This window comes from Adiantum capillus-veneris, chromosome 22, assembly GCF_014529385.1.
Source record: "Adiantum capillus-veneris isolate H3 chromosome 22, ASM1452938v2, whole genome shotgun sequence".
Lineage (NCBI taxonomy): Eukaryota > Viridiplantae > Streptophyta > Polypodiopsida > Polypodiales > Pteridaceae > Adiantum > Adiantum capillus-veneris.
In genome coordinates, this window is record NC_140952.1 from 115,666,796 (window position 1) to 115,688,354 (window position 21,559).

A 21,559-nucleotide genomic window follows, 5' to 3' on the forward strand; every position below is an offset into this window, starting at 1 on the left:
AAATGACCAACAAGATATGTTGGCCTGTATTACTGACCAACTACAGAATTTGTCTATCCACTTGATACAGCAAGGAAAGAATCAAGAAAGAGATCAAGACCCGAAAAGAGCACGACGACAAAACAGGGAGTATCAGTGCTACAACTGCGGAGAAGATGGTCACGGTATGTACTACTGTCCCAAACCGCGACAAAACTATAATAGAGGAGGTAGGAGAAACCAATTGTCACCCCCTAGAGACAAAAAACCCCCACCCCGAGCACCAGCCCCACCAACACAGATTCTACGTCCACCCCAAGCACCACCACAAGCACCCCATCCAACTCTTCCACCGGCACTACCACCTGATTGCCCTGTAAACATCATAAGGCTAGAAGAGAAAGGAAAGGCCGTAGTAGTGGATCCACCCAGAGTATAAGGAGAGGAATAAGGGTAAGGAGAAGGTAACCTTTGTAGAGCCATTTGAATCCATGACTTTAAAGAGATCTAAGAGGGAGAAAGCTACACAATCTGATGATGAGAGAAGCATGAAAGGAGAGACTAGCAAGAGGCCATCAAGGTCACGATGAAAAATAGGCATCACCGACTTCCAGTTAGGGGAAAGTTCTAGACCCTATGATCTAACATTGGATGTGGCAGAGCAAGGACCAAAGATTACATGGCCAAAGATGCTACATCTTGCACCAAAGGTAAGGCAGCAATGGTCCAAAATGGTAAGTACAAGTCACTCCAAAGCAAAGGTAGCCGGAGAAATTTCGGGTTGCAACATGGATGACATCCTTCCAATTGTCGACGTCAACATAAAAGGTAAGAGGGTTGGAAACACCTACATTGATGGAGGTGCACAAATTTGTGTGATGAGTGAAGCTATGATGCTTTGGCTCGGGCTCGAGGTTGATAGGCCTTCTGCATGCAAGGCAAAGATGGCAAACAATGCAAAAGTAAAATGTGTAGGTGTAGTAAGTGCTGTGAAGATAAGAGCTTTCAACACTGAGGTAGAAGTAGATGTTTTTGCGATGCCTACTAAGGGGGAGGGCTATCCATTAATCTTGGGAAGGCCATGGTTGATGGCCATGAAGGTAAAACAGGATTAAGACACTGGCCTTCTATGCATGACTGGTAAGAAAGGGGAGACAATATACTATGACATGAAGACTGGCAAGCAAAAGCAAATGGACCTACAGACATCAACAGATGAAACCACTAGTGAGTCTTCCACTTTTGAGGAGGAGACCACATCCACCGACGAAAACGACAGTTCCATCGATGTGATGGGTATCATCATGAAGGATCTACAAAGGGTAAGCACAACTGGTGACCCGTCACCAGAAGGGCAAAGCAACAAAGAGGAAAGTAAATCCCCTGGCCTAGGAGAAAGTAGGTTGAAGGGTATGTTTATGGAATTAACAATTGAGTAGAAAGATAAATTTTTGTAAATTTTGATGGCATTTCCTGACCTTTTCACATACAAGAAAAGGCACTCTTGGCCGAGGTAAGGAAGCTACTAGAATCGGGGTTCATCTGTCCTGTAGAAAACTCAGAGTGGGTGTCTCCCGTAGTAGTGACGCCTTAAAAAATGGTAAGTGGAGGGTCTGCGTTGACTACAAACCACTAAATGCAGCTACCAAGAGAGACCACTTTCCTCTCCCTTTCTTGGATGAAATTTTAAATGAAGTGGCGGGTTTTGAATGCTACACCGTGTGTGATGGTTATTTTGGGTATTTTCAAATACGTATAGCCTTGGAAGATCAACTCAAAACCACTTTCATTACGACATGGGGTTGTTTTGCATAAAGAGTTATGCCATTTGGTCTCACAAATGCACCTGCCACATTCCAAAGATATGTCACATACAACTTTCAACCACTCTTTGGAACATCCATAAGAGTGTTCATTGATGATTTTTGTATATATAGCCCTCGCATTTCACACTTAGAAAAAGTAACTGAGGGTTTGGCAATGTTGCAAAGCCTAGGTGGTCAATTAAATGTGGACAAGTGCCACATTGGGGAAAGTAGAGTCATTCTGTTAGGCCATGAAATTTCAGCAAAGGGTATCAATGCCGATCCAAGTAAGGTGTCCGCACTCATAGCCCTACCTTCACCAACAACTGCACGTCAACTCGTGTCCGTTTTACAAAAGATGAGGTACTTGAGTAGATTCATACATCTACTATCACAACTTGCTCTACCACTGCAATAGCTCACTCAAAGATCAACTTTCACCTGGGACAAGGAGAGCGAGCATCACTACAACAAGGTAAAGGAGGTCTTAGCCACCCTACCAACTATCTCACCACCGAAGTGGGATAAAAATTCTATGTCACCTCAAGCGTGGGTGATGACTACTTGGGGGTTGTGCTACTCCATAAGGATACAACAACATCTTTCATGAGGCCAATTTACTTCTCCAGTCAAATGATCACATCGGTAGAGAAAGGTTTCACCCATGTGGAACACCTAGTCCTAGCTCTGAGATTTGCAACTACAAAGTTTAGGTCATATTTGCTGCCTAAGCAATTTGTGATTTTAACCATGGATGAGATGTTTCCCTATGTTGTACAACACATGGATGTTTCTTCTAGGATTACTAAATGGCTAGTTCGTCTGCAAGAATTTGACTACACAGTACATGTGGAAAGCACGACAAGGGAAATCTTGGGGGGGGGCTCATGACCTACCAAAACTCTGAGAAAAAGGTAAAGCAATTTAAAGGGGAAGGAACTCAATCACTTCCAGAGCCACCGGTGTTAGAAAGAGCACACTCTCTCTACTTTGATGGAGCCTACAAGCGAGCATCCGACAAAGCAGCTCTGCAGGCATAGTGGTCTTTGATGACAAAGGTATCAAGGTATTTTCGCTTGGCCATTTTTTAGAATCACATTCTAACAATGAATCCGAGTATGCAGCACTAACCAAGGGTTTACAATGGTGCGTCTCGCAAGGGGTAAAGCGCCTTAACATATTTGGGGATGCTCTACTTTTGGTAAGGCAAGTAAATGGAGTATGGACATGCAATAATCCTAGCTTGAGGACTCACTTAAGTTGTGTAAAAACCTTGTTGGGTAAGTTTAAAGAAGTTCAATTACACCATATCCCAAGGGCTCAAAACCATGAAGCTGATGTCTTAGCAAGCGAAAGACTGCAGGAAGTGGTGGTTGGGGCTATTAAGCTAAAGCTCCCTCTATTTCAAGGTAGTGACACCTTACCTGACATTATGCATTTTCTGGAAACAAGGGAATGTCCACTAGATTTAACAAAAGAACAGAAGCAATGGCTTACTTGGAAGGCCACAAGGTCTCGTCTTATCAATGACGGTTTGTATTGTAAGGGTAAGGACCAAATACTCAAGAAGTTTCCTCTCTAATGAAATTACGGGGGTAATTTCCAGTTGTCATGATGGTGTCTATGGTGATCACTTTGCCCTAGATATAACAAGTAGGAAAATCTTGCAGGCAGGTTTTGTATGGCCTAGCCTCAACCATGATGTACACCACTGGTGTAAGACATGTAAGTTGTGTCAAAAGGCCATCACCAGGTCACTTATGCCTGAACCACAGACACCTATCCTTTCATATGGACCATTTAAAAAATGGGGTATAGATGCCATAGGACCATTGCCTAGGGCCAACTCATGGAAGTTCTACATCATCATGGGAGTCGACTATATGACTAGATGGGTGGAAGCTACAGCCACAACTAAGATCACAACTGTAGAGGTAGCTAAGTTTGTCTATGAGCACATATGCTGCAGGTTTGGCACACCATTAGAAATCATCTCTGATAGAGGACCAGGTTCTTGAGCAGATTTGGTAGGAGAATTAATGCAAAAACTTGGCATTACAAGGAGGCACTCCTCACCATATTACCCTCAATGTAATGGCCTAGTCGAGAAAGTGAATGGAAAGGTTTGTAGAATTATCACCAAGCAGGTTAACAATCATCCTGGAGATTGGGATAAGTATCTACTTCCAGCTTTGTGGGCCTACAGAACCTCATTCCGTACATCTTTGGGGTTCACCCCATATCATTTTGTATTTGGCAAGGAGGCAATCTTACCTATTAAGGTGCAACTAGCAAGTCTCAGAGTGATGGCAAGCCATCTTCAATGGCCCAACATGCATTTGAGAGATCACATCCTCGACTTGGAAATACTACAGCTGGATAGATAAGAAGCAATCAATTATTACGCGGCATAGGTAGATCATAGACGACTTAGTTTCAACCAACATCTTCAATGCAAAGAATTAAAGAAAGGCATGTCGGTGCTCCGCTATGACAATCGCTTCGACACACGCAAAGATAATAAGCTCCTACTCCGATGGGAGGGCCCTTTCATCATCAGGAAAAGGTATGCCAATGGAAGTTACCAACTTATGGAAGCTGATGGTAAGCTTCATAAAACAAGAGTAAATGGTTGGCAGCTCAAACCTTATTTTCTTTAATTTGATCAGACTCCACCTATCCACGGTCCTGATGAATACGCACCATCAACCGCCAGCTCTGACGACAATGATCAAACAAGTGAGTTAGAGGCATGAATGCCCCTAACCCTAAGGGGGAGGGCTAATGATACCAAGTTAACTGCACCACCCTCTAGCCCAACCTGAGAGAGTTAAGTTCTCAGATTTTGAAGCCGAGACCGCAAGAATAAACCCATTCGTGGAACCGAAGGTAAACAAAACAACAAAAAAACGTTTTTTTAATTGCCACCAGCTCGCACGGGTGAAGTAGGACGCCACGTTGCCTTTGGGCACCACATAGTCCCTTTCATCTCTTATTCACTCTCTATCACTTCCGCCAAACCCCACAGGGCGCATAGACAGCTACCTTCTATTCCTTCCATGACGGACCGTCGTTTTGTTTTTTTTTAAAGTCCCTCTCTCTCTTTCATTATTTTCCACAACCATCCCTCTCTCTCTCTTACCTCTATCCCCTCTCTCTCTCTCCCCTCATGTCTTCCTTCCACCGGCAGGCCACGTAGCCTATACTCTCTCTCTCTCACTCTCATACTCTCTTTCACTCTCTAACTCTCTCTCTCTCTCTCTCTCTCTCTCTCTCTCTCTCTCTCTCTCTCTCTCTCTCTCTCTCTCTCTCTCTCTCTCATACTCTCTTTCACTCTCTAACTGTGTGTGTGTGTGTGTGTGTGTGTGTGTGTGTGTGTGTGTGTGTAAACAGCCCGAAGGAAACAATAATACACTCTCTCTCTCTCTCTCTCTCTCTCTCTCTCTCTCTCTCTCTCTCTCTCTCTCTCTCATAACCCCCTACCCTTACCCCACCCTGTTGACCCCTCAATAAACCCCCCCTTTCCTTGCTCGTTGTCGGCTAGGAGCAGCTCGGAGGCCCCTCTCTCTCTCTCTCTCTCTCTCTCTCTCTCTCTCTCTCTCTCTCTCTCTCTCTCTCTCTCTCTCCTGCTCCTTGTTCAAGCCCGAAGGCGCCAATAGAAGAGATTCCTCTCTCTCTTATTCTTATCCACACACACACACACCCTCACACACTCCCTGTCGGCGAGCTCGATCACCCTCTCACACTCCCTCCCTCGCTCTCTGTGTCGGCCAAGAGCAGCCTGAAACTCTCTCTCTCTCTTTCTCTCTAAATACACACACACCCCTTACACACACATACACACTCTCTCTCCCCCTCCCTCACTCTCGTTCTCTCGTCCTATCTCCCAGCGCACCTGAAGCATGTATATATATAAATAAATAAATAAATATTATACACAAATTTTACCAATAATTACCCCCCTCTCTCATTTCCACACATAGACACTTGTTTACACACACAATCCCTAAATACATACACATATGCACGCACACACAACACATAAACACATACTCAAACTCACGCACTCACATATATACACACGTGTACACAAAATCACCCATAGACGCACTCACGAGCACGAAACGCATAAACGCACTCATAAATATACAAACACACATATACACACACATGCACACACACATTGCACGCATGCATATACGCACCCACAATAAAAAAGAGCAAAAAAAATACGACATGGACACCATTGGCAAACCAGCTTGCGCGTTGACGACACCGAAACAAGGAAAGGCGCCGAAGGCATGCCCCGGCCGGCACCGAGAAGAAGCGACATGTAGCATCTCGGCTTCCCGCAACAACTACCAATTCTGGCAGCCTTAAACCTCACACCGACCACCTGAACCATCAACAAAACCCTTGTAAATTCCCCGAACGCACTCTTCCCTAATAACCTAGCAAGTGGCTAATGGATTATAGAAAAACTCTCTCCACCCCAGTCTTTCCTCTCTCTCTATCTCTACCTTCTCTCTCTCTATCTCTCTTACTAGAGAGGCATCTAGACCTTCTACAGCGACCAGTGGATATTTGCAAGTTTCATTAGGTAAGGACCACCTCTCAAGCCTATATAAAGAGGCCTCCGCTAAGCACAAAAGGAGGCACAAGTGAAGGAGGAACACACTAGCTCCATGCACTCTACATTTTAAGCACCACTAAGCAAATAATGCCCCCCCAAGCTAGAGATCTCATGGCATCATGTTTGGTTGTAAAGCTTAGGCATTTTAGCATTGGCAACATCACCATTTTCCCCATGATCCACCACACCATGGTTGAGTTACTAGTCACGAACATTCCATGCACATAAGGCAGTCACTACTCCCCCACAAGGCAACATGAGCATGCTAGGATGGAATGCATCCACACCATGCTACCATGGTCCGCTCTCAATGTTGGTGATTGATGTCATCGGTGGCTGCATCCTCTTGATGTTTTCCCTCAACTAACCTCCCCGCTAACTTCAACTTTGTCATGCACCATATGGCGCTCGCATTCCATCAGGCATCCCTAGTGCCAAGAGCCAGGTTTGTAACAGTCAAGACCAACGTTTGTAAGTATCATCATCACCAATAAAAGTGTGCCATGTTGTCTTGATGCTTGGGGTCCATTCTCTGTTCTCCTTAGTTTTGTTTTTCCACTTTTGCGGGATGTTTCATCTCTTGTATATCACTCTACTTGTGCTCCATCACGTGCAGCCTCTCCACTCAATCAGTATGCTCCATTGCGACCTTGTCACATATCTCTCTCATCCACACACTCGTGATTGTTGATTAGGCTTTTTTTTTTACATGTGGACGTTTGCTGTATCATCATTTCATGTTGGTTACCTAGAGGAAATCTCACTTTTGCTACCCTAGGTCATGTATGTCTGCGTCCTAGCCGCACGTATGCTAGGTGGTGCCCCTCTCTAGTTATAGGATTACTCCTACCTTGAGATGATGCTTCGGGATGTTCAGGCTATGTGTGTTGTAGAGGCCATCCCATATGGCATGTCATTTTTTACTATTAGCGGCAAATCTAGTATCCTTATGTTAAGTCAACTTCCCTTTCCCTTTCCCAAAAAACGTATGGACATCGGTTGGTAACGTGGCCATATGAAGTTTGTATGCAAGCCATTACTTCTCCTTAGATTCAGGTGGCACTCGATCGGTAAGGCGGCTAATAGAGTGTCGTTTGTTAGAAGAATCTATTTTTGCATAAATGTGGCATTCATGTCGTTAACTCGGCTGTACGAACGTCATATAATTTGTATGTGCATGTGGAGTTAATTTTTTAAGTAGTAAGTATATGTAATACTTGGTCGGTAATGCGGCTGTGAAGAGTATTTCATATACAAATGTTTGAATTGTTTGATTAGATTGTTTTTAAATGTCTATATGAAATTATATACCAGCTAATCATATTCAAAAGAACGCTTTATTTATCAATGGTCGCTATTTTAAATGCGACACAATTTGCATGTTAAATATTATTTTTATATTTTTAAAGGACATCAAGCATCATCGCTATTTTTAATGCTTCATTTACATAAATTCTCTGTAAAAAAGAACTTACACACAATTTGCATGTTAAACATTCTTTTGTATCTTTTTAAAGAGCATCAATTATCATCGCTATTTTGAATGCTACATTTACATAAATTCTATGTAAAAAAGAGTGCGAACACAATTTGCATGTTAAATATTTATTTCTATCTTTTTAAAGAGCAAGACATTCTTTGCAATTTTCTAGTCTGATTTGTATACTTCCAATGTTTTAAATGTTTTTGAAGTCTTTAAGTCGGTGTGTGGTCTGTTTGAACTAGTATGTGTGCACGGAGGAAAATGTAAGTTAAAAATTCAATATATGTTGAAATGTGCCACACTGTTATTATGTATTGTTTGAGCTGAATTAAGTTCATATAAACCACTTGTTTGATCTGCATTTTACACGTGTAACAGATTGCAATTTCCAATAAAGATTGGTTTCAATTTTTTATCAATATTTCCTTGTACATTTCCAAAAGTCTACAAGTCGTGGTTAAGCGTTTGCCTGAAATAGTGTGAGAGTGTTAGTGTCATTCACAACCATGAATGACTATTTGATATGCTGTTTTTTATTGTCCAGTGCGACTATGACACCAAATCAAAAGAAAAATATTATGCGTGCCATTGGTAAAGAATGTATTTTGGTAATCTCATCATGTGCAGATGGTCGCATAGAGCAGATTAGTGAAAGTGATGTCTTGATCAAAGACTCACTAGTGCTATATGGGAGAACACAGAGAACAGGCTGCGAGGTGAAGGCAAGGTTCGGACAGTATTGCGCAATATGAAAGTATGTTGCAGAGACTTATTAATGGAAGATATCCCACCTGCCTGCGACATGTAAAAATTAGAGCTCTAAGATAAATTGTGGGAAGAACAGAAGGTAAAGATAAAGCGTGTGAAAGCGCAGGACCAAGCAGCTTTACCCAAGAGATTGAAGATGGCCCAAGATGCGCAAGCACCTTTGGGAGGTCAATCCAATGCCAACAACACCGAAAAAATCATGAGAATGACTTTGAATGCCAAGTGCGCTCATCTTGTTGGCATCCCTCATCATACGAAGCCTTGGTAGAAGGTATGAGGGTTGGAGCAGGGTCCTTTGGTGTGTGCACATTGTATACCATCAAAGGCATCTCTTTTTTTCCATACCACATTACATATATGGAAAAATGTTACAAGGGAGGAAGTGAGGTGAAATTTGACAGCTTTCAGACAGAGCAAGGAATGCAAATGCTTCACCCCTCCATTGTAAGGTGCATTAGCTTTACTACCGAAGCTCCTTGGATCACAATATTTGTTAGGAAATAAGACGTAGCTAAATAGATAATTGAGTAGATTACTTAATGGAGAGAGACAAATTTATATACACGAGATTATAGAGTAGAGAGAGAGAGAGAGAGTACACACGATATACGTGGTTCACCCAATGTGGGCTACGTCCACAGGAAAGCAGCCACTCAATGGCTTTAGTACTTCAAAACAAGAAGTAGTTTACAAAGGGATTATACCCTTAATGGAGCTCCCGCCTTGCTTCACTCTCACCACCTCACACTCACCTTGTTGCATCAACTTCACACTATGAAATGTGTGTAGAAATGGCCTCCTTTTATAGGCCAAAAGGGCTGCCCTCTCTTATGAGAGACAGCCATGTGTAGCCGCCCTTGTGCGAATAAGTCCAAATCGGACCCTCCAATCCGCCCATGTGTGGTCGCCCTTGAGAAGACAAGTCCGCTTTTGAATTCGGCCACCGGCCATCGGCCATTGACTTCCGACCACACGCCACCGGCCATTGACTTCCGACCATTGGCCATCGGCCATTGACTACCGACCACCGGCCAACCGAACGGTTGTTCCACCTTCCGGCCGCCATCCGGCCATAATATTCCGGCGAAAAAGTTGCCACTGATTCTTGTCTATGAAAATTTTGGTTTCCGGTGAGTGATTTTTCTTTACGCACGATGGCTTCTCCTCATAATGGGGGCCTTACAAATGTGCGCTTTTACCACAGAAAATTACAAGGGTAAATCAGGCTCCATACTTAACAATATTCCCATACTACAATGTAGGTACCGTGGGCGACATGATGTGCCGCTTACCATTCGCTCACGGATTGTTCGGATGACGCATGCATATGCTACAACACGGCTGGAGGTCATTGCCTGCATCAAATCTTCCTGTACAAGCGATAGACACGGCACGGATCAGAGCAATGATCGAGCAGATGCCAACCATTTGTCACGTCTTGATCGATGGCGTTGCGGACGTCCACTCGGCCGGGATAGTGTATAGTGACTGAACCCGTTCAACATAATGTTGGACTTTACTTGTGCAAATAAGCCCCGCGTCGACATCATTGATTGGGGGATGATACTTAGAATGCCAGCTAAGCACACAACAATTAATTATCTGCATCCAAGCGCACAATCGGACTCTACAATTTTGGAGGCACAGAGAGCAGGGGATGCCGAGATGGCTAAGCGACCGTGGATTGCTCCAGAACTACACGATCCATCGTGCACAGATGCATACACAAAAGCAAGTGACATTTATGCATTGGGCTATCTATTTCATGCATAAATTCTCTCGGCACTTGAAGGATTTGCATACGTTGGTGCAGCCAAAGTTGGTCCGTGCCAGGAAGGGTGACAAGCAGTGCTATGGATGCTAGCAGGTGCATGGCGGCGATTTAAAGCAGGTGGAAAAGTCCTTGGCACACTAGTGGCAGCGGAAATGTATGTCTAAAGTGGTTTTTTAGGCCAAGGGGCCTTCAAATGGGGATAATCAGGATAGAAGACCAAAGTGTCCAAAATGTGGGGAATGTGCCTTGGAATGTAGGGTTCAAGATGCTCTTGAGTTTCGTCCAGACGGCTCGTCCAACGGAGCTTCGGTGTGAAAGATGTGCCAGTTTGAAGTTGGAAGGTCTTGCAGATCCCCTACGGGCACGCGAGATGGGGACAGATGTCCCAAGCTAGAATGCGCAATCAGGTGTGTAAAGCTCAAGTTGTGGGGCATGCCGAACTTTTTGGCTTGCTGATTAGAGTCCGAATGGGAAAATTACGGGCGAAAAGTTACACAGGGGCGGTTGTGTGCTCGTGGGGTCATATTGGAGAACGTGCCATCTGGAAGTTTCAGAGCTGTACCAAGGTTTCTAGGGATGGTGCATTTTACGGGGGCTTCATGGGAACTGGCAGATACTCAATAAAAATTCGGATGGGCAAGTTATGGGCCAATGAAGATTTTGTCGAAGGCCGGTTTCGTATCCTCGCTAGGGTTCGAGGATCGATGTGCATTATGTGGAAGCACCCAGAAGTGACGGTTCAACAATCGGGTTTACAGTTAGTGGAATACAACTCGTCAAAGTCGGGTACAACGGGGGTACAAATAGTACGGGCCCATTTCTCTTGGCTTCGTTCGATGGATCGGTGATAGCAAAAACGGGGATTGCATGTCCGACGGAGACGGACAACTAGGGGCCTATTTCGGATGATGTCACCCTTGCGGCAGACAAAGCGATAATGGGGAAGACTTTTTTGCATGGGTATGTTTATGTGGGGGGGACCGTGGGATCCTCCGCTTAGAGATTTTTTTAAAAACAGGTTTAGGGACTCCAAGGGAGCAACTACGGCGTCGTCGTTGCCCCTGGAGTGCAAAAGAGGGAAAATATATTTTTCTTCTCAAGAAAGGGAAGGGGGTGAGGCTTTTTAGAAAAAAGGAGGAGGGAAGGCAAAGGAGGCGGGGGCACGCTGTCTCAGGAAAGGGAGTGAAGGGAAAGAAAGAAGGAAAGGAAGGGAAATAAAGAAGAGAAGGAAAGGAAGGGAAAGAGAAGAAGGGAAAAAAAAAGAAGAAGGGGGTGAGGCTTTTTAGAAAAAAGGAAGAGGGAAGGCAAAGGAGGCGGGGGCACACTGTCTTAGGAAAGGGAGTGAAGGGAAAGAAAGAAGGAAAGGAAGGGAAATAAAGAAGAGAAGGAAAGGAAGGGAAAGAGAAGAAGGAAAAAAAAAGGGAGTCGCTGTCCAAGGCAAGAAAGAAAAGAGCGAAAGAGAAGAGAAAGAAAGAAAGGAGAAGGAGGGGAAAAAAAAAAATTGTTTTGTTTCGAGCACGGAGGTGAAAGCAAAAAGAAAAAAAGATTCGACGGCTTCGAATTCAGCTGTGACAGTTTAGGAAAGGGGAAGTTCGAAGAGCTCAAAAGATGGAAGCTCAATGGAGTTTGTGCAAGCGTGCAACCGCATCAAAGGCGAGAGGAGGGAGACTGCACCATAGCGGTGGCATTAGCGAGGGTTGTTAAAGCTTGTTTTTTTTCGCGCTGGTCGAGGTCGTGCCAACGGGGCTATCTGTACTTGGTTGTCTGGAATGCAATAAAAGAAGTCATTGCCGCTTTCAAGCATGTTTTCCCCTTTTCCCCCTCTGTTCTATTGCTCTTGTGCTTGTGTCCGCAGTGTCGAGTGTGTATGTAGGCAAGTGTGCCCCCCATCAAACAGGCGGTGTCTCGTGGCAAAGAGAGAGAAAGAGGCTTTGGGTGTGCATGGGAAGCTACAAAATGCGTAATGCGGTGCGTATGGGTTCGATTGTGATCTGATATAGTGTGATCGACTCGAGAGGTGTGTAGGCGGTGGTCTGCTGCCAAGAATGAGGATTTTGAAGGTGAATCCCAGTGGATTGGGGTGTTGTGTTTACCCTGAGCTGTAGAGAGGCAGACTACTTGTGTCTCGGGTGTGTTCCCCTTTTCCCCTATCCATCTTCTGGTGCCCCCATGGAGGAGCACGTTGATTGCTCCTGTCAGTGAAGGAAAATACAGGTTTTTGTATAGGTAAGGATGGCGTCCCGAAGCTATGGTCCGATTTGTACAGGTGAAGAGAATCAAACGAATGGCTTGCAGATTTTGAATTATACATGTTGTCTTTGTGATGCCTAATGAGGACAACAAGATGCAAACCTTCCCTTTGGTGATGCACGGAAAGGCAAAACTATGGTTTGAAGCTTTGGAGATTGAGCCAAGGCAGGCATGACCGGCTCTACGGGCAAGATTTTTGCATGATTTTCATAAAGAAGCTTCTCCAGTTGAGATGGATGCGAAGCTGAAGGCTCTAAAGCAGGATGTAGGTGAGGAATTTAGCTTGTTTCTGGATTGTTTTTAAGCATGTTGGGCAGAGTTAGCAGCAGCTATGCAGCTAGCCAATGGTGAGTACTTCAAATTGGATAAGTTTATGGCATGCTTACATCCGAAGGTGAGAGAGAAAGTGGACTTTGAAAGCCTAGAGAACTACAATGGGGCAGTGGCAATTGCAAGGTCGAAGAGTAGAAAAATAAAAAAAAAGATAGAGCAGGGCGTAGCAGGCTATGAAGCAATGGCATCTACTCAGCCACAAAGCCCTCGAGAGTTAGCTCAGGAGGAAAATCAAGGGAATAGGGCTATGGCTGCTATTCCGCAGCAGTGGATACGTAAGATTCAGGATCTATCGGAGAAGATGCAAGAGCTGCGATTGAGTGTAATGGATAGGGGACAACCAAGAGGAGCAAGGGACATGGCAAGGCCTCTACTTGGACGATGCTATAACTGCGACGAAGAAGGGAATTATGCACATGGCTGTCCCCATCTGGTGTGGGAAAGAGGTGGTATGCACCCATTGTTTGGCAGAGGGAGAGACCAAGCACAGTTTAATGGCCCAAGGGAGCACGTAGTTGAGAATCCAGTGCAGCAAGCCCAGACGGATGGAGGTGAAGTCCCGAGGGTGAACATCATTGGGGTGGATAAACAGGATGTCGAAGTGTTGGCCAACAAAAGAGCTAGAGCTGAAAGGGAGACAAAACCTGAGCGGGAGACTAGAGCTCGTAAAGGAAAAGAGAAGGTATACGAGGGAAAAGAGAAGCCTGAAACTAGCAAGAAAAGAAGGCGTCGCAGGATTAAACAAACAGATTTCCAGCTTGGGCGCGGCCATCCAGAGTATGATCTAGTGAGTGATGTCCAAAGTCAAAGAGTTGATATTACTTTTGGACAGTTGTTGACATTGAACCCAACATCGAGGCAGCAGTGGTCGACTAGTGTTAGCACTAGGCTACCAAGGGGTAAGGGCAATGTGCAAGCGGTGCAAAATATGGCAGTCAGGGTAGGTAGCCCGACGAATGTTCATCCTTTGGTTGATGCTGGCATCGAGAAAAAGATGCAGGTTCAAGCCTATATAGATGGGGGAGCACAGGTTTGCGTCATGACGGAAGCTGCGATGAAGGAAACACGGGTCAAGGCGATAGCCAAGTCGAATGTGCGCATGAGGATGGCTAACCATGCTAAAGCTAGGTGTTTGGGCATGGCCCAAGATGTAAGAGTGAAAGTGATGGGCATAGAGTGCCTGATTGACTTCTTTGTGGTGAAAGCTGGGGATAACGCATATCCTATCATCTTGGGTAGGCCGTGGCTGTTGGCAATAGGTGCCAAACAGGATTGGGAAAGAAAAGTGTTTATCCTACCTGATACAGAAAAAGGTAAACAAGTGGTGCTGGATCTGAAGACCAAGGAAATCCATTTTCATCCTATCCTATGGCAGCGAGAGACGAAGGGGACACCACCAGCTATGAGTACGAGATTGAAACAGCCTATGATGAGGGCTATACAGATACAGAGGAAGAAGAAAGCGAGGATGATATGCTCAAGATTGATGCTGACATTTTTGGGGTCACTGTGGAAGAACCTTGTGCAAAAGAGGGGGTGCAAGCACAGGTGCATGCCATAGGTACTGAAGAGGTGGTTGATATGCTAAGTGGAGACTTGACCAAGAAGGAGAAAGAAAGTTATGTCCAGTTGTGTGCATCTTTTCCAAACCTATTTGCAAAGGAGTATAAAGATTTGAGAGGAGCCAAGGGTGTTGAGCACAAAATAGCCCTCAAGGAAGGATACAAACGTAAGGCGCAGAAACTAACGAGATTGGGTGAAATTCAAAAGGAAGCCCTTTGGCAGGAGATCAATCAGTTACTGGATGCAGGTATTATATACCCCGTAAAGGAATCAGAGTGGGTTTCCCCAGTAGTTATCACTCCTAAAAAGAATGGGAGATGGCGGGTGTGTGTCGACTATAAGCCATTGAATGCTGAGACCAAGAGGAATCACTACCCATTGCCATTTCAGAATGAGATTTTGAATCAGGTGGCTGGCCATGAGAGGTATTCCATTATGGATGGGTTTTCAGGCTACTTTCAGGTAGGGATTGATCTTGAAGACCAACTGAAGATGACATTCATATCTCCATGGGGTTGCTTTGCCTATCGCAGGATGCCTTTTGGGCTGGTGAATGCCTATGCCACATTTCAAGATTGGATGAACAAGGTGTTTGGTCCCTATTTGGATAGGTTCATTAGGGTTTTCATGGACAACATTGGATGTTATAGCTCAAGGGCAGATTATTTGTCAAAGCTGCAATTGTGTTTTTAGAGGCTGGATGAAGAGGGAGGTCAGTTGAACCCCAAGAAGTGCAAATTAGCACAACCTCGAGCGTCATTGTTGGGCCATGTGGTGTCACAAAATGGGATTGAAGCGGATCCAAAAAAGGTCAAGGCTCTAGTCTTGATTGAGCCTCCTCCCAGTGCACAGGCTTTGGTGTCGTTTGTGCACAAGCTGAAGTATCTGTCAAGGTTTTTTTGGATGTTGTCGCAGTATGTATACCCCCTTCAAAAGAGGGCGTAGCTGGTGCATGGTTTAAAATGGGATGAAGAGGCTCAAGTAGCTTTTGATAGGGTGAAATAAATCTTGTGTCAACTGCCTACGGTGTGTCCTCCCAATCATGAAGATGATTTTTATGTTGCCATGACGGTAGGCACTGTAGCCATTGGGGCAGTACTATTGCAAAAGGTGGGAAAGATCTATAAACCTATTTATTTTGAAAGCTTTGTGATATGTCCTGGGGAGGCAACCTACATTGAAGCAGAACAGTGGGTGATGGTCTTAGTTTTTGCCTGCAAGAAGTTCAAGGTGTATCTCATTGTGCGAAAGTTTTTTGTGCTAACGGCCAATAATTTATTGCCGGAGGTAGTGTTGCACTTGAAGCCAGGGAAACGGATCATGAAGCAGGTGATAGAGCTACAAGAATTTGAGTTTGAATTCAAAGTTGACCATACAAGTCAATCTCACCTTGCAGATATTCTAGTTAGCAAGGCGGTTGATTTGCCGATCTATCCCAAGGTGGTACGAGATGAAGCCAGAGAGGAGCCAGACCTAGTGGGAGCTTTTACCATGTGGTTTGATGGAGCATATAGGAGGGTAATACAAAACGTAGGCGGAGGTGTAGTGATACGAGATCCACGCAACAGGGTGATCTTTTCAAAAGCTTATTACTTGGAGGATGTTCATACCAATAATGAGGCGGAGTATCTTACCCTCCATTTAGGTTTGAAACAGTGTGTCGAGTTTGGTATATCGAGGTTGGTGGTGAAAGGTGATGCACTGTTAGTTATCAAGTAGTTGTTGGGCCAATGGCAGGTGAAACGGGATTCATTAAAGCATTGGTTCTATGCCATCAAGAAGTTTCTGAAGTTTTTTGAGGAGGTTCAGTTCAAGCATGTTAGAAGAGACCAGAACCAAGAAGCAGATCATCTTGCAAGTAGCAAAGTACAAGTGCAGGTTGCAGGTATATATGTGGCTCCAACCACCTATGCTGGTCGTGAGACCTTAAAAGAGATTGAAGACTTTTTGAATACCGGTCAGTGCTCTGAAAGATTGTCAAAGCTACAAAAGCGGAGGATAGTATAGAAATCTCGCAAGTTTACACTGATAGGGGAGGATCTTATGACCTATGGACGGGATGAAGTGCTGCGAAGGGTACTTTATAAGAAAGAAATCGGTATGGTGCTGCAACAATGTCATGAGGAAAGTGGGCATCAAGGTAAAGACCAGGTTTTGTTTCGAATCTTGAGAGCAGGTTTTTAGTGGCCGCCATCGATAGTACATGATGTGCACTATTGGTGCAAAACCTGCCATGAATGTCAGACTATGGGTGAGAGGAGGCTGATAGCCGGATTGCAGGGAGCTATCATTGCCCAAGATGCTTTTGAGAAGTGGGTCTTGGATGCCATTGGTCCACTCCCGAAGTCAGCAAGCGGTAAAAAATACATTGAAGTGGCAATTGACTACCTTACCAGGTGGGTCGAGGCCAAATCTGTAAAGGAGGTCAATGCACAGATTGTAGCCCACTTTGTTTTCGATAACATTTGTTGTCGTTTTGGAGTGCCTTGGGTACTCATTTCTAATGGAGGCCAAGGATTCAGAAGCACGATTATGCAGGCATTGGTGGAAAAACTAAAGATTCAACATCGGTTTTCCTCGCCTTATCATCCCCAATGCAATGGTCTTGTGGAGAGTGCCAATGGACAAATCATCAAGATGCTGACAAAGTATGTTTATAAGCAAGAGACAGGATTGGGAGATCAATCTAGAGAAGTGTCTATGGGCCTATAGGACATCCTACAAAGTGGCGACCAACTTTACTCCCTTTGAGTTGGTTTATGGCAAGGAGGCAATACTGCCAATGCATGCACAACTGGGTGCTTTGAAAGGTATGTGGCGCATCAATGCCACTAGGATTGTCAGCCTTGAGGCATTACAAATGAATAGAGAAGCAGCAACAGACTACTACATGAAGCAGCGAGAAAGACAAGTGGCCAAAGTCAATAAGAGTCTGCCAAACAAGAAGATAGAGGAAGGAGACCTGGTAATGAAATATGAGAGCTACTTGGACTTCACCTTCCAGAAGAAGTTCAAGAAAAAATGGACGGGTCCGTACAAAGTGCAAAAGGCGTTTCCGAATGGGACCTATCAATTGGTGAGAGTTAATGGTAAGTTTCTCAGGCACAGGGTAAATGGTGTACGGTTCAAGCTGTACTTTGACAGAGGTTTGGTGCCTGATGTGAACCAGATTGTAGCCGGGGGGTTGGGAAACCCACCTGAGGAGATTTGAAAGTAACAGATATATAGTGTTGTACATATGGTTGTGCCTTTTTCCATATGCTTGAGTGCCAGTGAAGTGTTGCAAGTTTCAAGTTCTGTACATATGCTTTTGGTTGAACATGAATGTTCAACTAGGGGGTGGGAAATGATGGTGCATCCAAAGTTGGTGTGTGCCAGGAAGGGTGACAAGCAGCTATGGATGCTAGCAGGTGCATGGCGGCGAGCTAAAGCATGTGGAAAAGTCCTCGGTAGACTTGTGGCAGTGGAAATGTATGTCTAAAGTGGTTTTTTAGGCCAAGGGGCCTTCAAATCGGGATAATCGGGATAATCGAGATAATCGGGATAGAAGACCAAAGTTTCCAAAATGTAGGGAATGTGCCTTGGAATGTAGGGTTCAAGATGCTCTTGAGGCCCGTCCAGACGGCTCGTCCAATGGAGCTTCGGTGTGAAAGATGTGCCAGTTTGAAGTTGGAAGGTCTTGCAGATCCCCGACGGGCACGTGAGATGGGGACAGATTTCCCGAGCTAGAATGCGCAAGCAGGTGTGTAAAGCTCAAGTTGTGAGGCATGCCGGACTTTTCGGCTTGCTGATCAGAGTCCGAAAGGGAAAATTACGGCCATGTGAAAAGTTGCAGGGGGGCAGTTGTGTGCCCACGGGGTCATATTGGAGAACATGCCATCTGGAAGTTTCAGAGTTGTACCAAGGTTTCCAGGGATGGTGCATTTCACGGGGCCTTCACGGGAACTGACAGATACTCAATCGAAATTTGGATGGGCAAGTTATGGGCCAATGAAGATTTTGTTGAAGGCTAGTTTTGGCATGGTTAGGCCGTCCCACCAAGCGCGCCACTTGGAAGTTTCCTATCCTCGCTAGGGTTTGGGGAGCGATGTGCATTATGTGGAAGCAGCTAGAAGTGACGGTTCAACAATCGGGTTTACAGTTAGTGGAATAAAACTCGTCAAAGTCGGGTACAATGGGGATACGAATAGTGCGGGCCCATTTCTCTTGGCTTAGTTTGATGGACCGGTAATAGCAAAAACGGGGACTGCATGTCCGACGGAGACGGACAACTAGGGGTCTATTTCGGACGGTGTCACCCTTGCGGCGGACAAAGCGATAATGGGAAAGACTTTTTTGCATGGGTATGTTTACGTGGGGGGGACCGTGGGATCCTCCGCTTAGACATTTTTTTTAAAAAAGGTTTAAGGGCTCCAAGGGAGCAACGACAACGCCGTCGTTGCCCTGGAGTGCAAAAGAGGAAAAATATATTTTTCTTCTGAAGAAAGGGAAGGGGGTGAGGCTTTTTAGAAAAAAGGAGGAGGGAAGGCAAAGGAGGCGGGGGCACGCTGTCTCAGGAAAGGGAGTGAAGGGAAAGAAAGAAGGAAAGGAAGGGAAAGAAAGAAGAGAGGGAAAGGAAGGGAAAGAGAAGAAAGAAAAAAGAAGAAGAAAAAGGGAGTCGCTGTCCAAGGCAAGAAAGAAAAGAGGGAAAGAGAAGAGAAAGAAAGAAAGGAGAAGGAGGGGGAAAAAAAAAGGATTTTGTTTCGAGCACGGAGGTGAAAGTAAAAAGAAAAAAAGATTCGACGGCTTCGAATTCAGCTGCGACAGTCTTGGAAAGGGGAAGTTCGAAGAGTTTTTTTTCTGGGTTCAAAAGATGGAAGCTCGATGGAGCTTGTGCAAGCGTGCAACCGCATCAAAGGCGAGAGGAGGGAGATTGCACCATAGCGGTGGCATCAGCAAGGGTTTTTAAAGCCTGTTTTTTTTTGCGCTCGTCGAGGTCGTGCTGACGGGGCTATTTGTACTTGGCTGTCTGGAATGCAATAAAAGAAGTCATTGCCGCTTTCAAGCATGTTTTCCCGTTTCCCCCCCTTTGTTCTATTGCTCTTGTGCTTGTGTCCGCAGTGTCGAGTGTGTGTGTAGGCAAGTGTGCCCCCCATCGAACAGGCGGTGTCTCGTGGCAAAGAGAGAGAAAGAGCTTTGGGTGTGCGTGGGAAGCTACAAAATGCGTAATGCGGTGCGTATGGGTTCGATTGTGATCTGATATAGTGTGATCGACTCGAGAGGTGTGCAGGCGGCGGTCTGCTAGCAGGAAAGAGGATTTTGAAGGTGAATCCCAGTGGATTGGGATGTTGTGTTTACCCTGAGCTGTAGAGAGGCAGACTACTTGTGTGTTGGGTGTGTTCCCCTTTCCCCCTATCCAACGTCTCGAAAGATTTTCTCGCGATACCATGTCAAAAGCTTTCTTGAAATCCACAAAGCTACAATACAACTTTTTTCCTTTCAATCGAGACGCTTTCATAGGAATTCGAAGAGTGATAAGGTGATCAATAGTGATATGATGCTTTCATAAACCTGTTTTGCCAAGCACAAGTTTTCCATTCTTTTCAGTCCATTCACTTATCTTCATCTCCATGATACATCCAAATAACGCTGCCATAAAAGAATCAACCATTATAGTGCGATAGTTGTTCATATTGTTTGCATCTCCTCCTTTGTGCAAAGGTTTGATCCAATTTGCACTCCAATCATGAGGCATGCAATGCTGAAGTGCAAGATATATCGCATATCCAATATTGTGTTTTCTTGCTTGTTCATTTAATCAGTTCAGCATTGACACCTTGAAGGTCCCCTGCCTTGCGAGTAGCAAGTTTCTGAAGCACGTGGCATACATCTTCAATGGTAAAGAAGGCAGGCATAAATGGAAGGGAGCTACAACACTCCATCTTATCAATGTTGGATTGCTCATAGAGGTTCTTGCAATACATATACATATCCTCAAGAGTCAAGTCACCAAAGCTCTCAACACGCTTGCCTTTTAGATTTTGCCAAAACTTGCCACATGCATGTGCTTTCTCTTGCGCTAAAAGAAGTTTTTTTTTGACTTCCCACCTTCTCCTCTTCTTTTGAACAAGGTCTTTGTATGTGTGTGAAAGTTCCAATTAAACTTCCTTGTCTTTGCTTGTATCCAATCTTAGCAAGTGTTTTTGGGCTTGACTACATTCCATGTCAAACCATTTCTTCTTTGCGCTACCCTTATTAAAACTTTTGCAAGACATGTGTTTCACCGAAAAGAATTCCTTCACACAAGAGAAAATTACTTCTTTGAAAACTTTCCACTTGCATTCTAATGTTGGGCTATTTTGATGCTCTATCATGCTTAACATTTGGTCCACCATATCAACATATATAAGTGATCGTTTGCAGTTTAGACGTAGGTACAAATGATTTACATCATGATTGGAGGCTACATGCTCGTGCCTTTTACCACACTTGAGGTCAATACATAATATCCTATGATGCGATTCCGGATCATCAAGTGTAAAGCTTTGTATGCATTCTAGAGTGGCTTCCAAAAACAACATATAGTCAATCATGTTGAGCTTATATGTGAAGCTACTCAATATATGGTTTGTCTATATATGGCACCCAGGTCCCCTCTATATATACATCATCTCATGTGTGTATTCTACACACTTTGGGGTTCTATTTCTGTGCTCTCTCTTTCTCTCTCAACATGGTATCAGAGCAGTACGTTTTTGTTTTCAATTTTTATCCTGATTAAAAATGACTTTGCAAAAACTGCTCACTAGAGACAATGGAATCGATGTGGTCTACAACTTTGTAGAAGGAAGTTTTTTCAAATTCTGCATCGATTTTGAGTTATTGTTCGCGGACTGCGTACATGCCTAAAAGTAACTTCGCTTTTTGTTTTTGATTTCTCTACTAATTCAGAACGATTTTGTAGAAACTATCCGTCTAAAGGCATTAAAATC

The 21,559-nt window shown here is 44.5% G+C and overlaps 1 protein-coding gene across 1 annotated transcript; it reads left to right on the top strand.

The window, feature by feature from the left end:
* The first annotated feature begins 15,653 nt into the window (after positions 1–15,653).
* LOC147430068 (uncharacterized) lies at positions 15,654–16,595 on the top strand. The gene is made up of 2 exons (XM_086495096.1): positions 15,654–16,274; positions 16,326–16,595. Exons 1-2 carry the CDS (start codon positions 15,654–15,656, stop codon positions 16,593–16,595), a joined length of 891 nt encoding a protein of 296 aa, XP_086351222.1.
* The last annotated feature ends 4,964 nt before the right edge of the window (positions 16,596–21,559 follow it).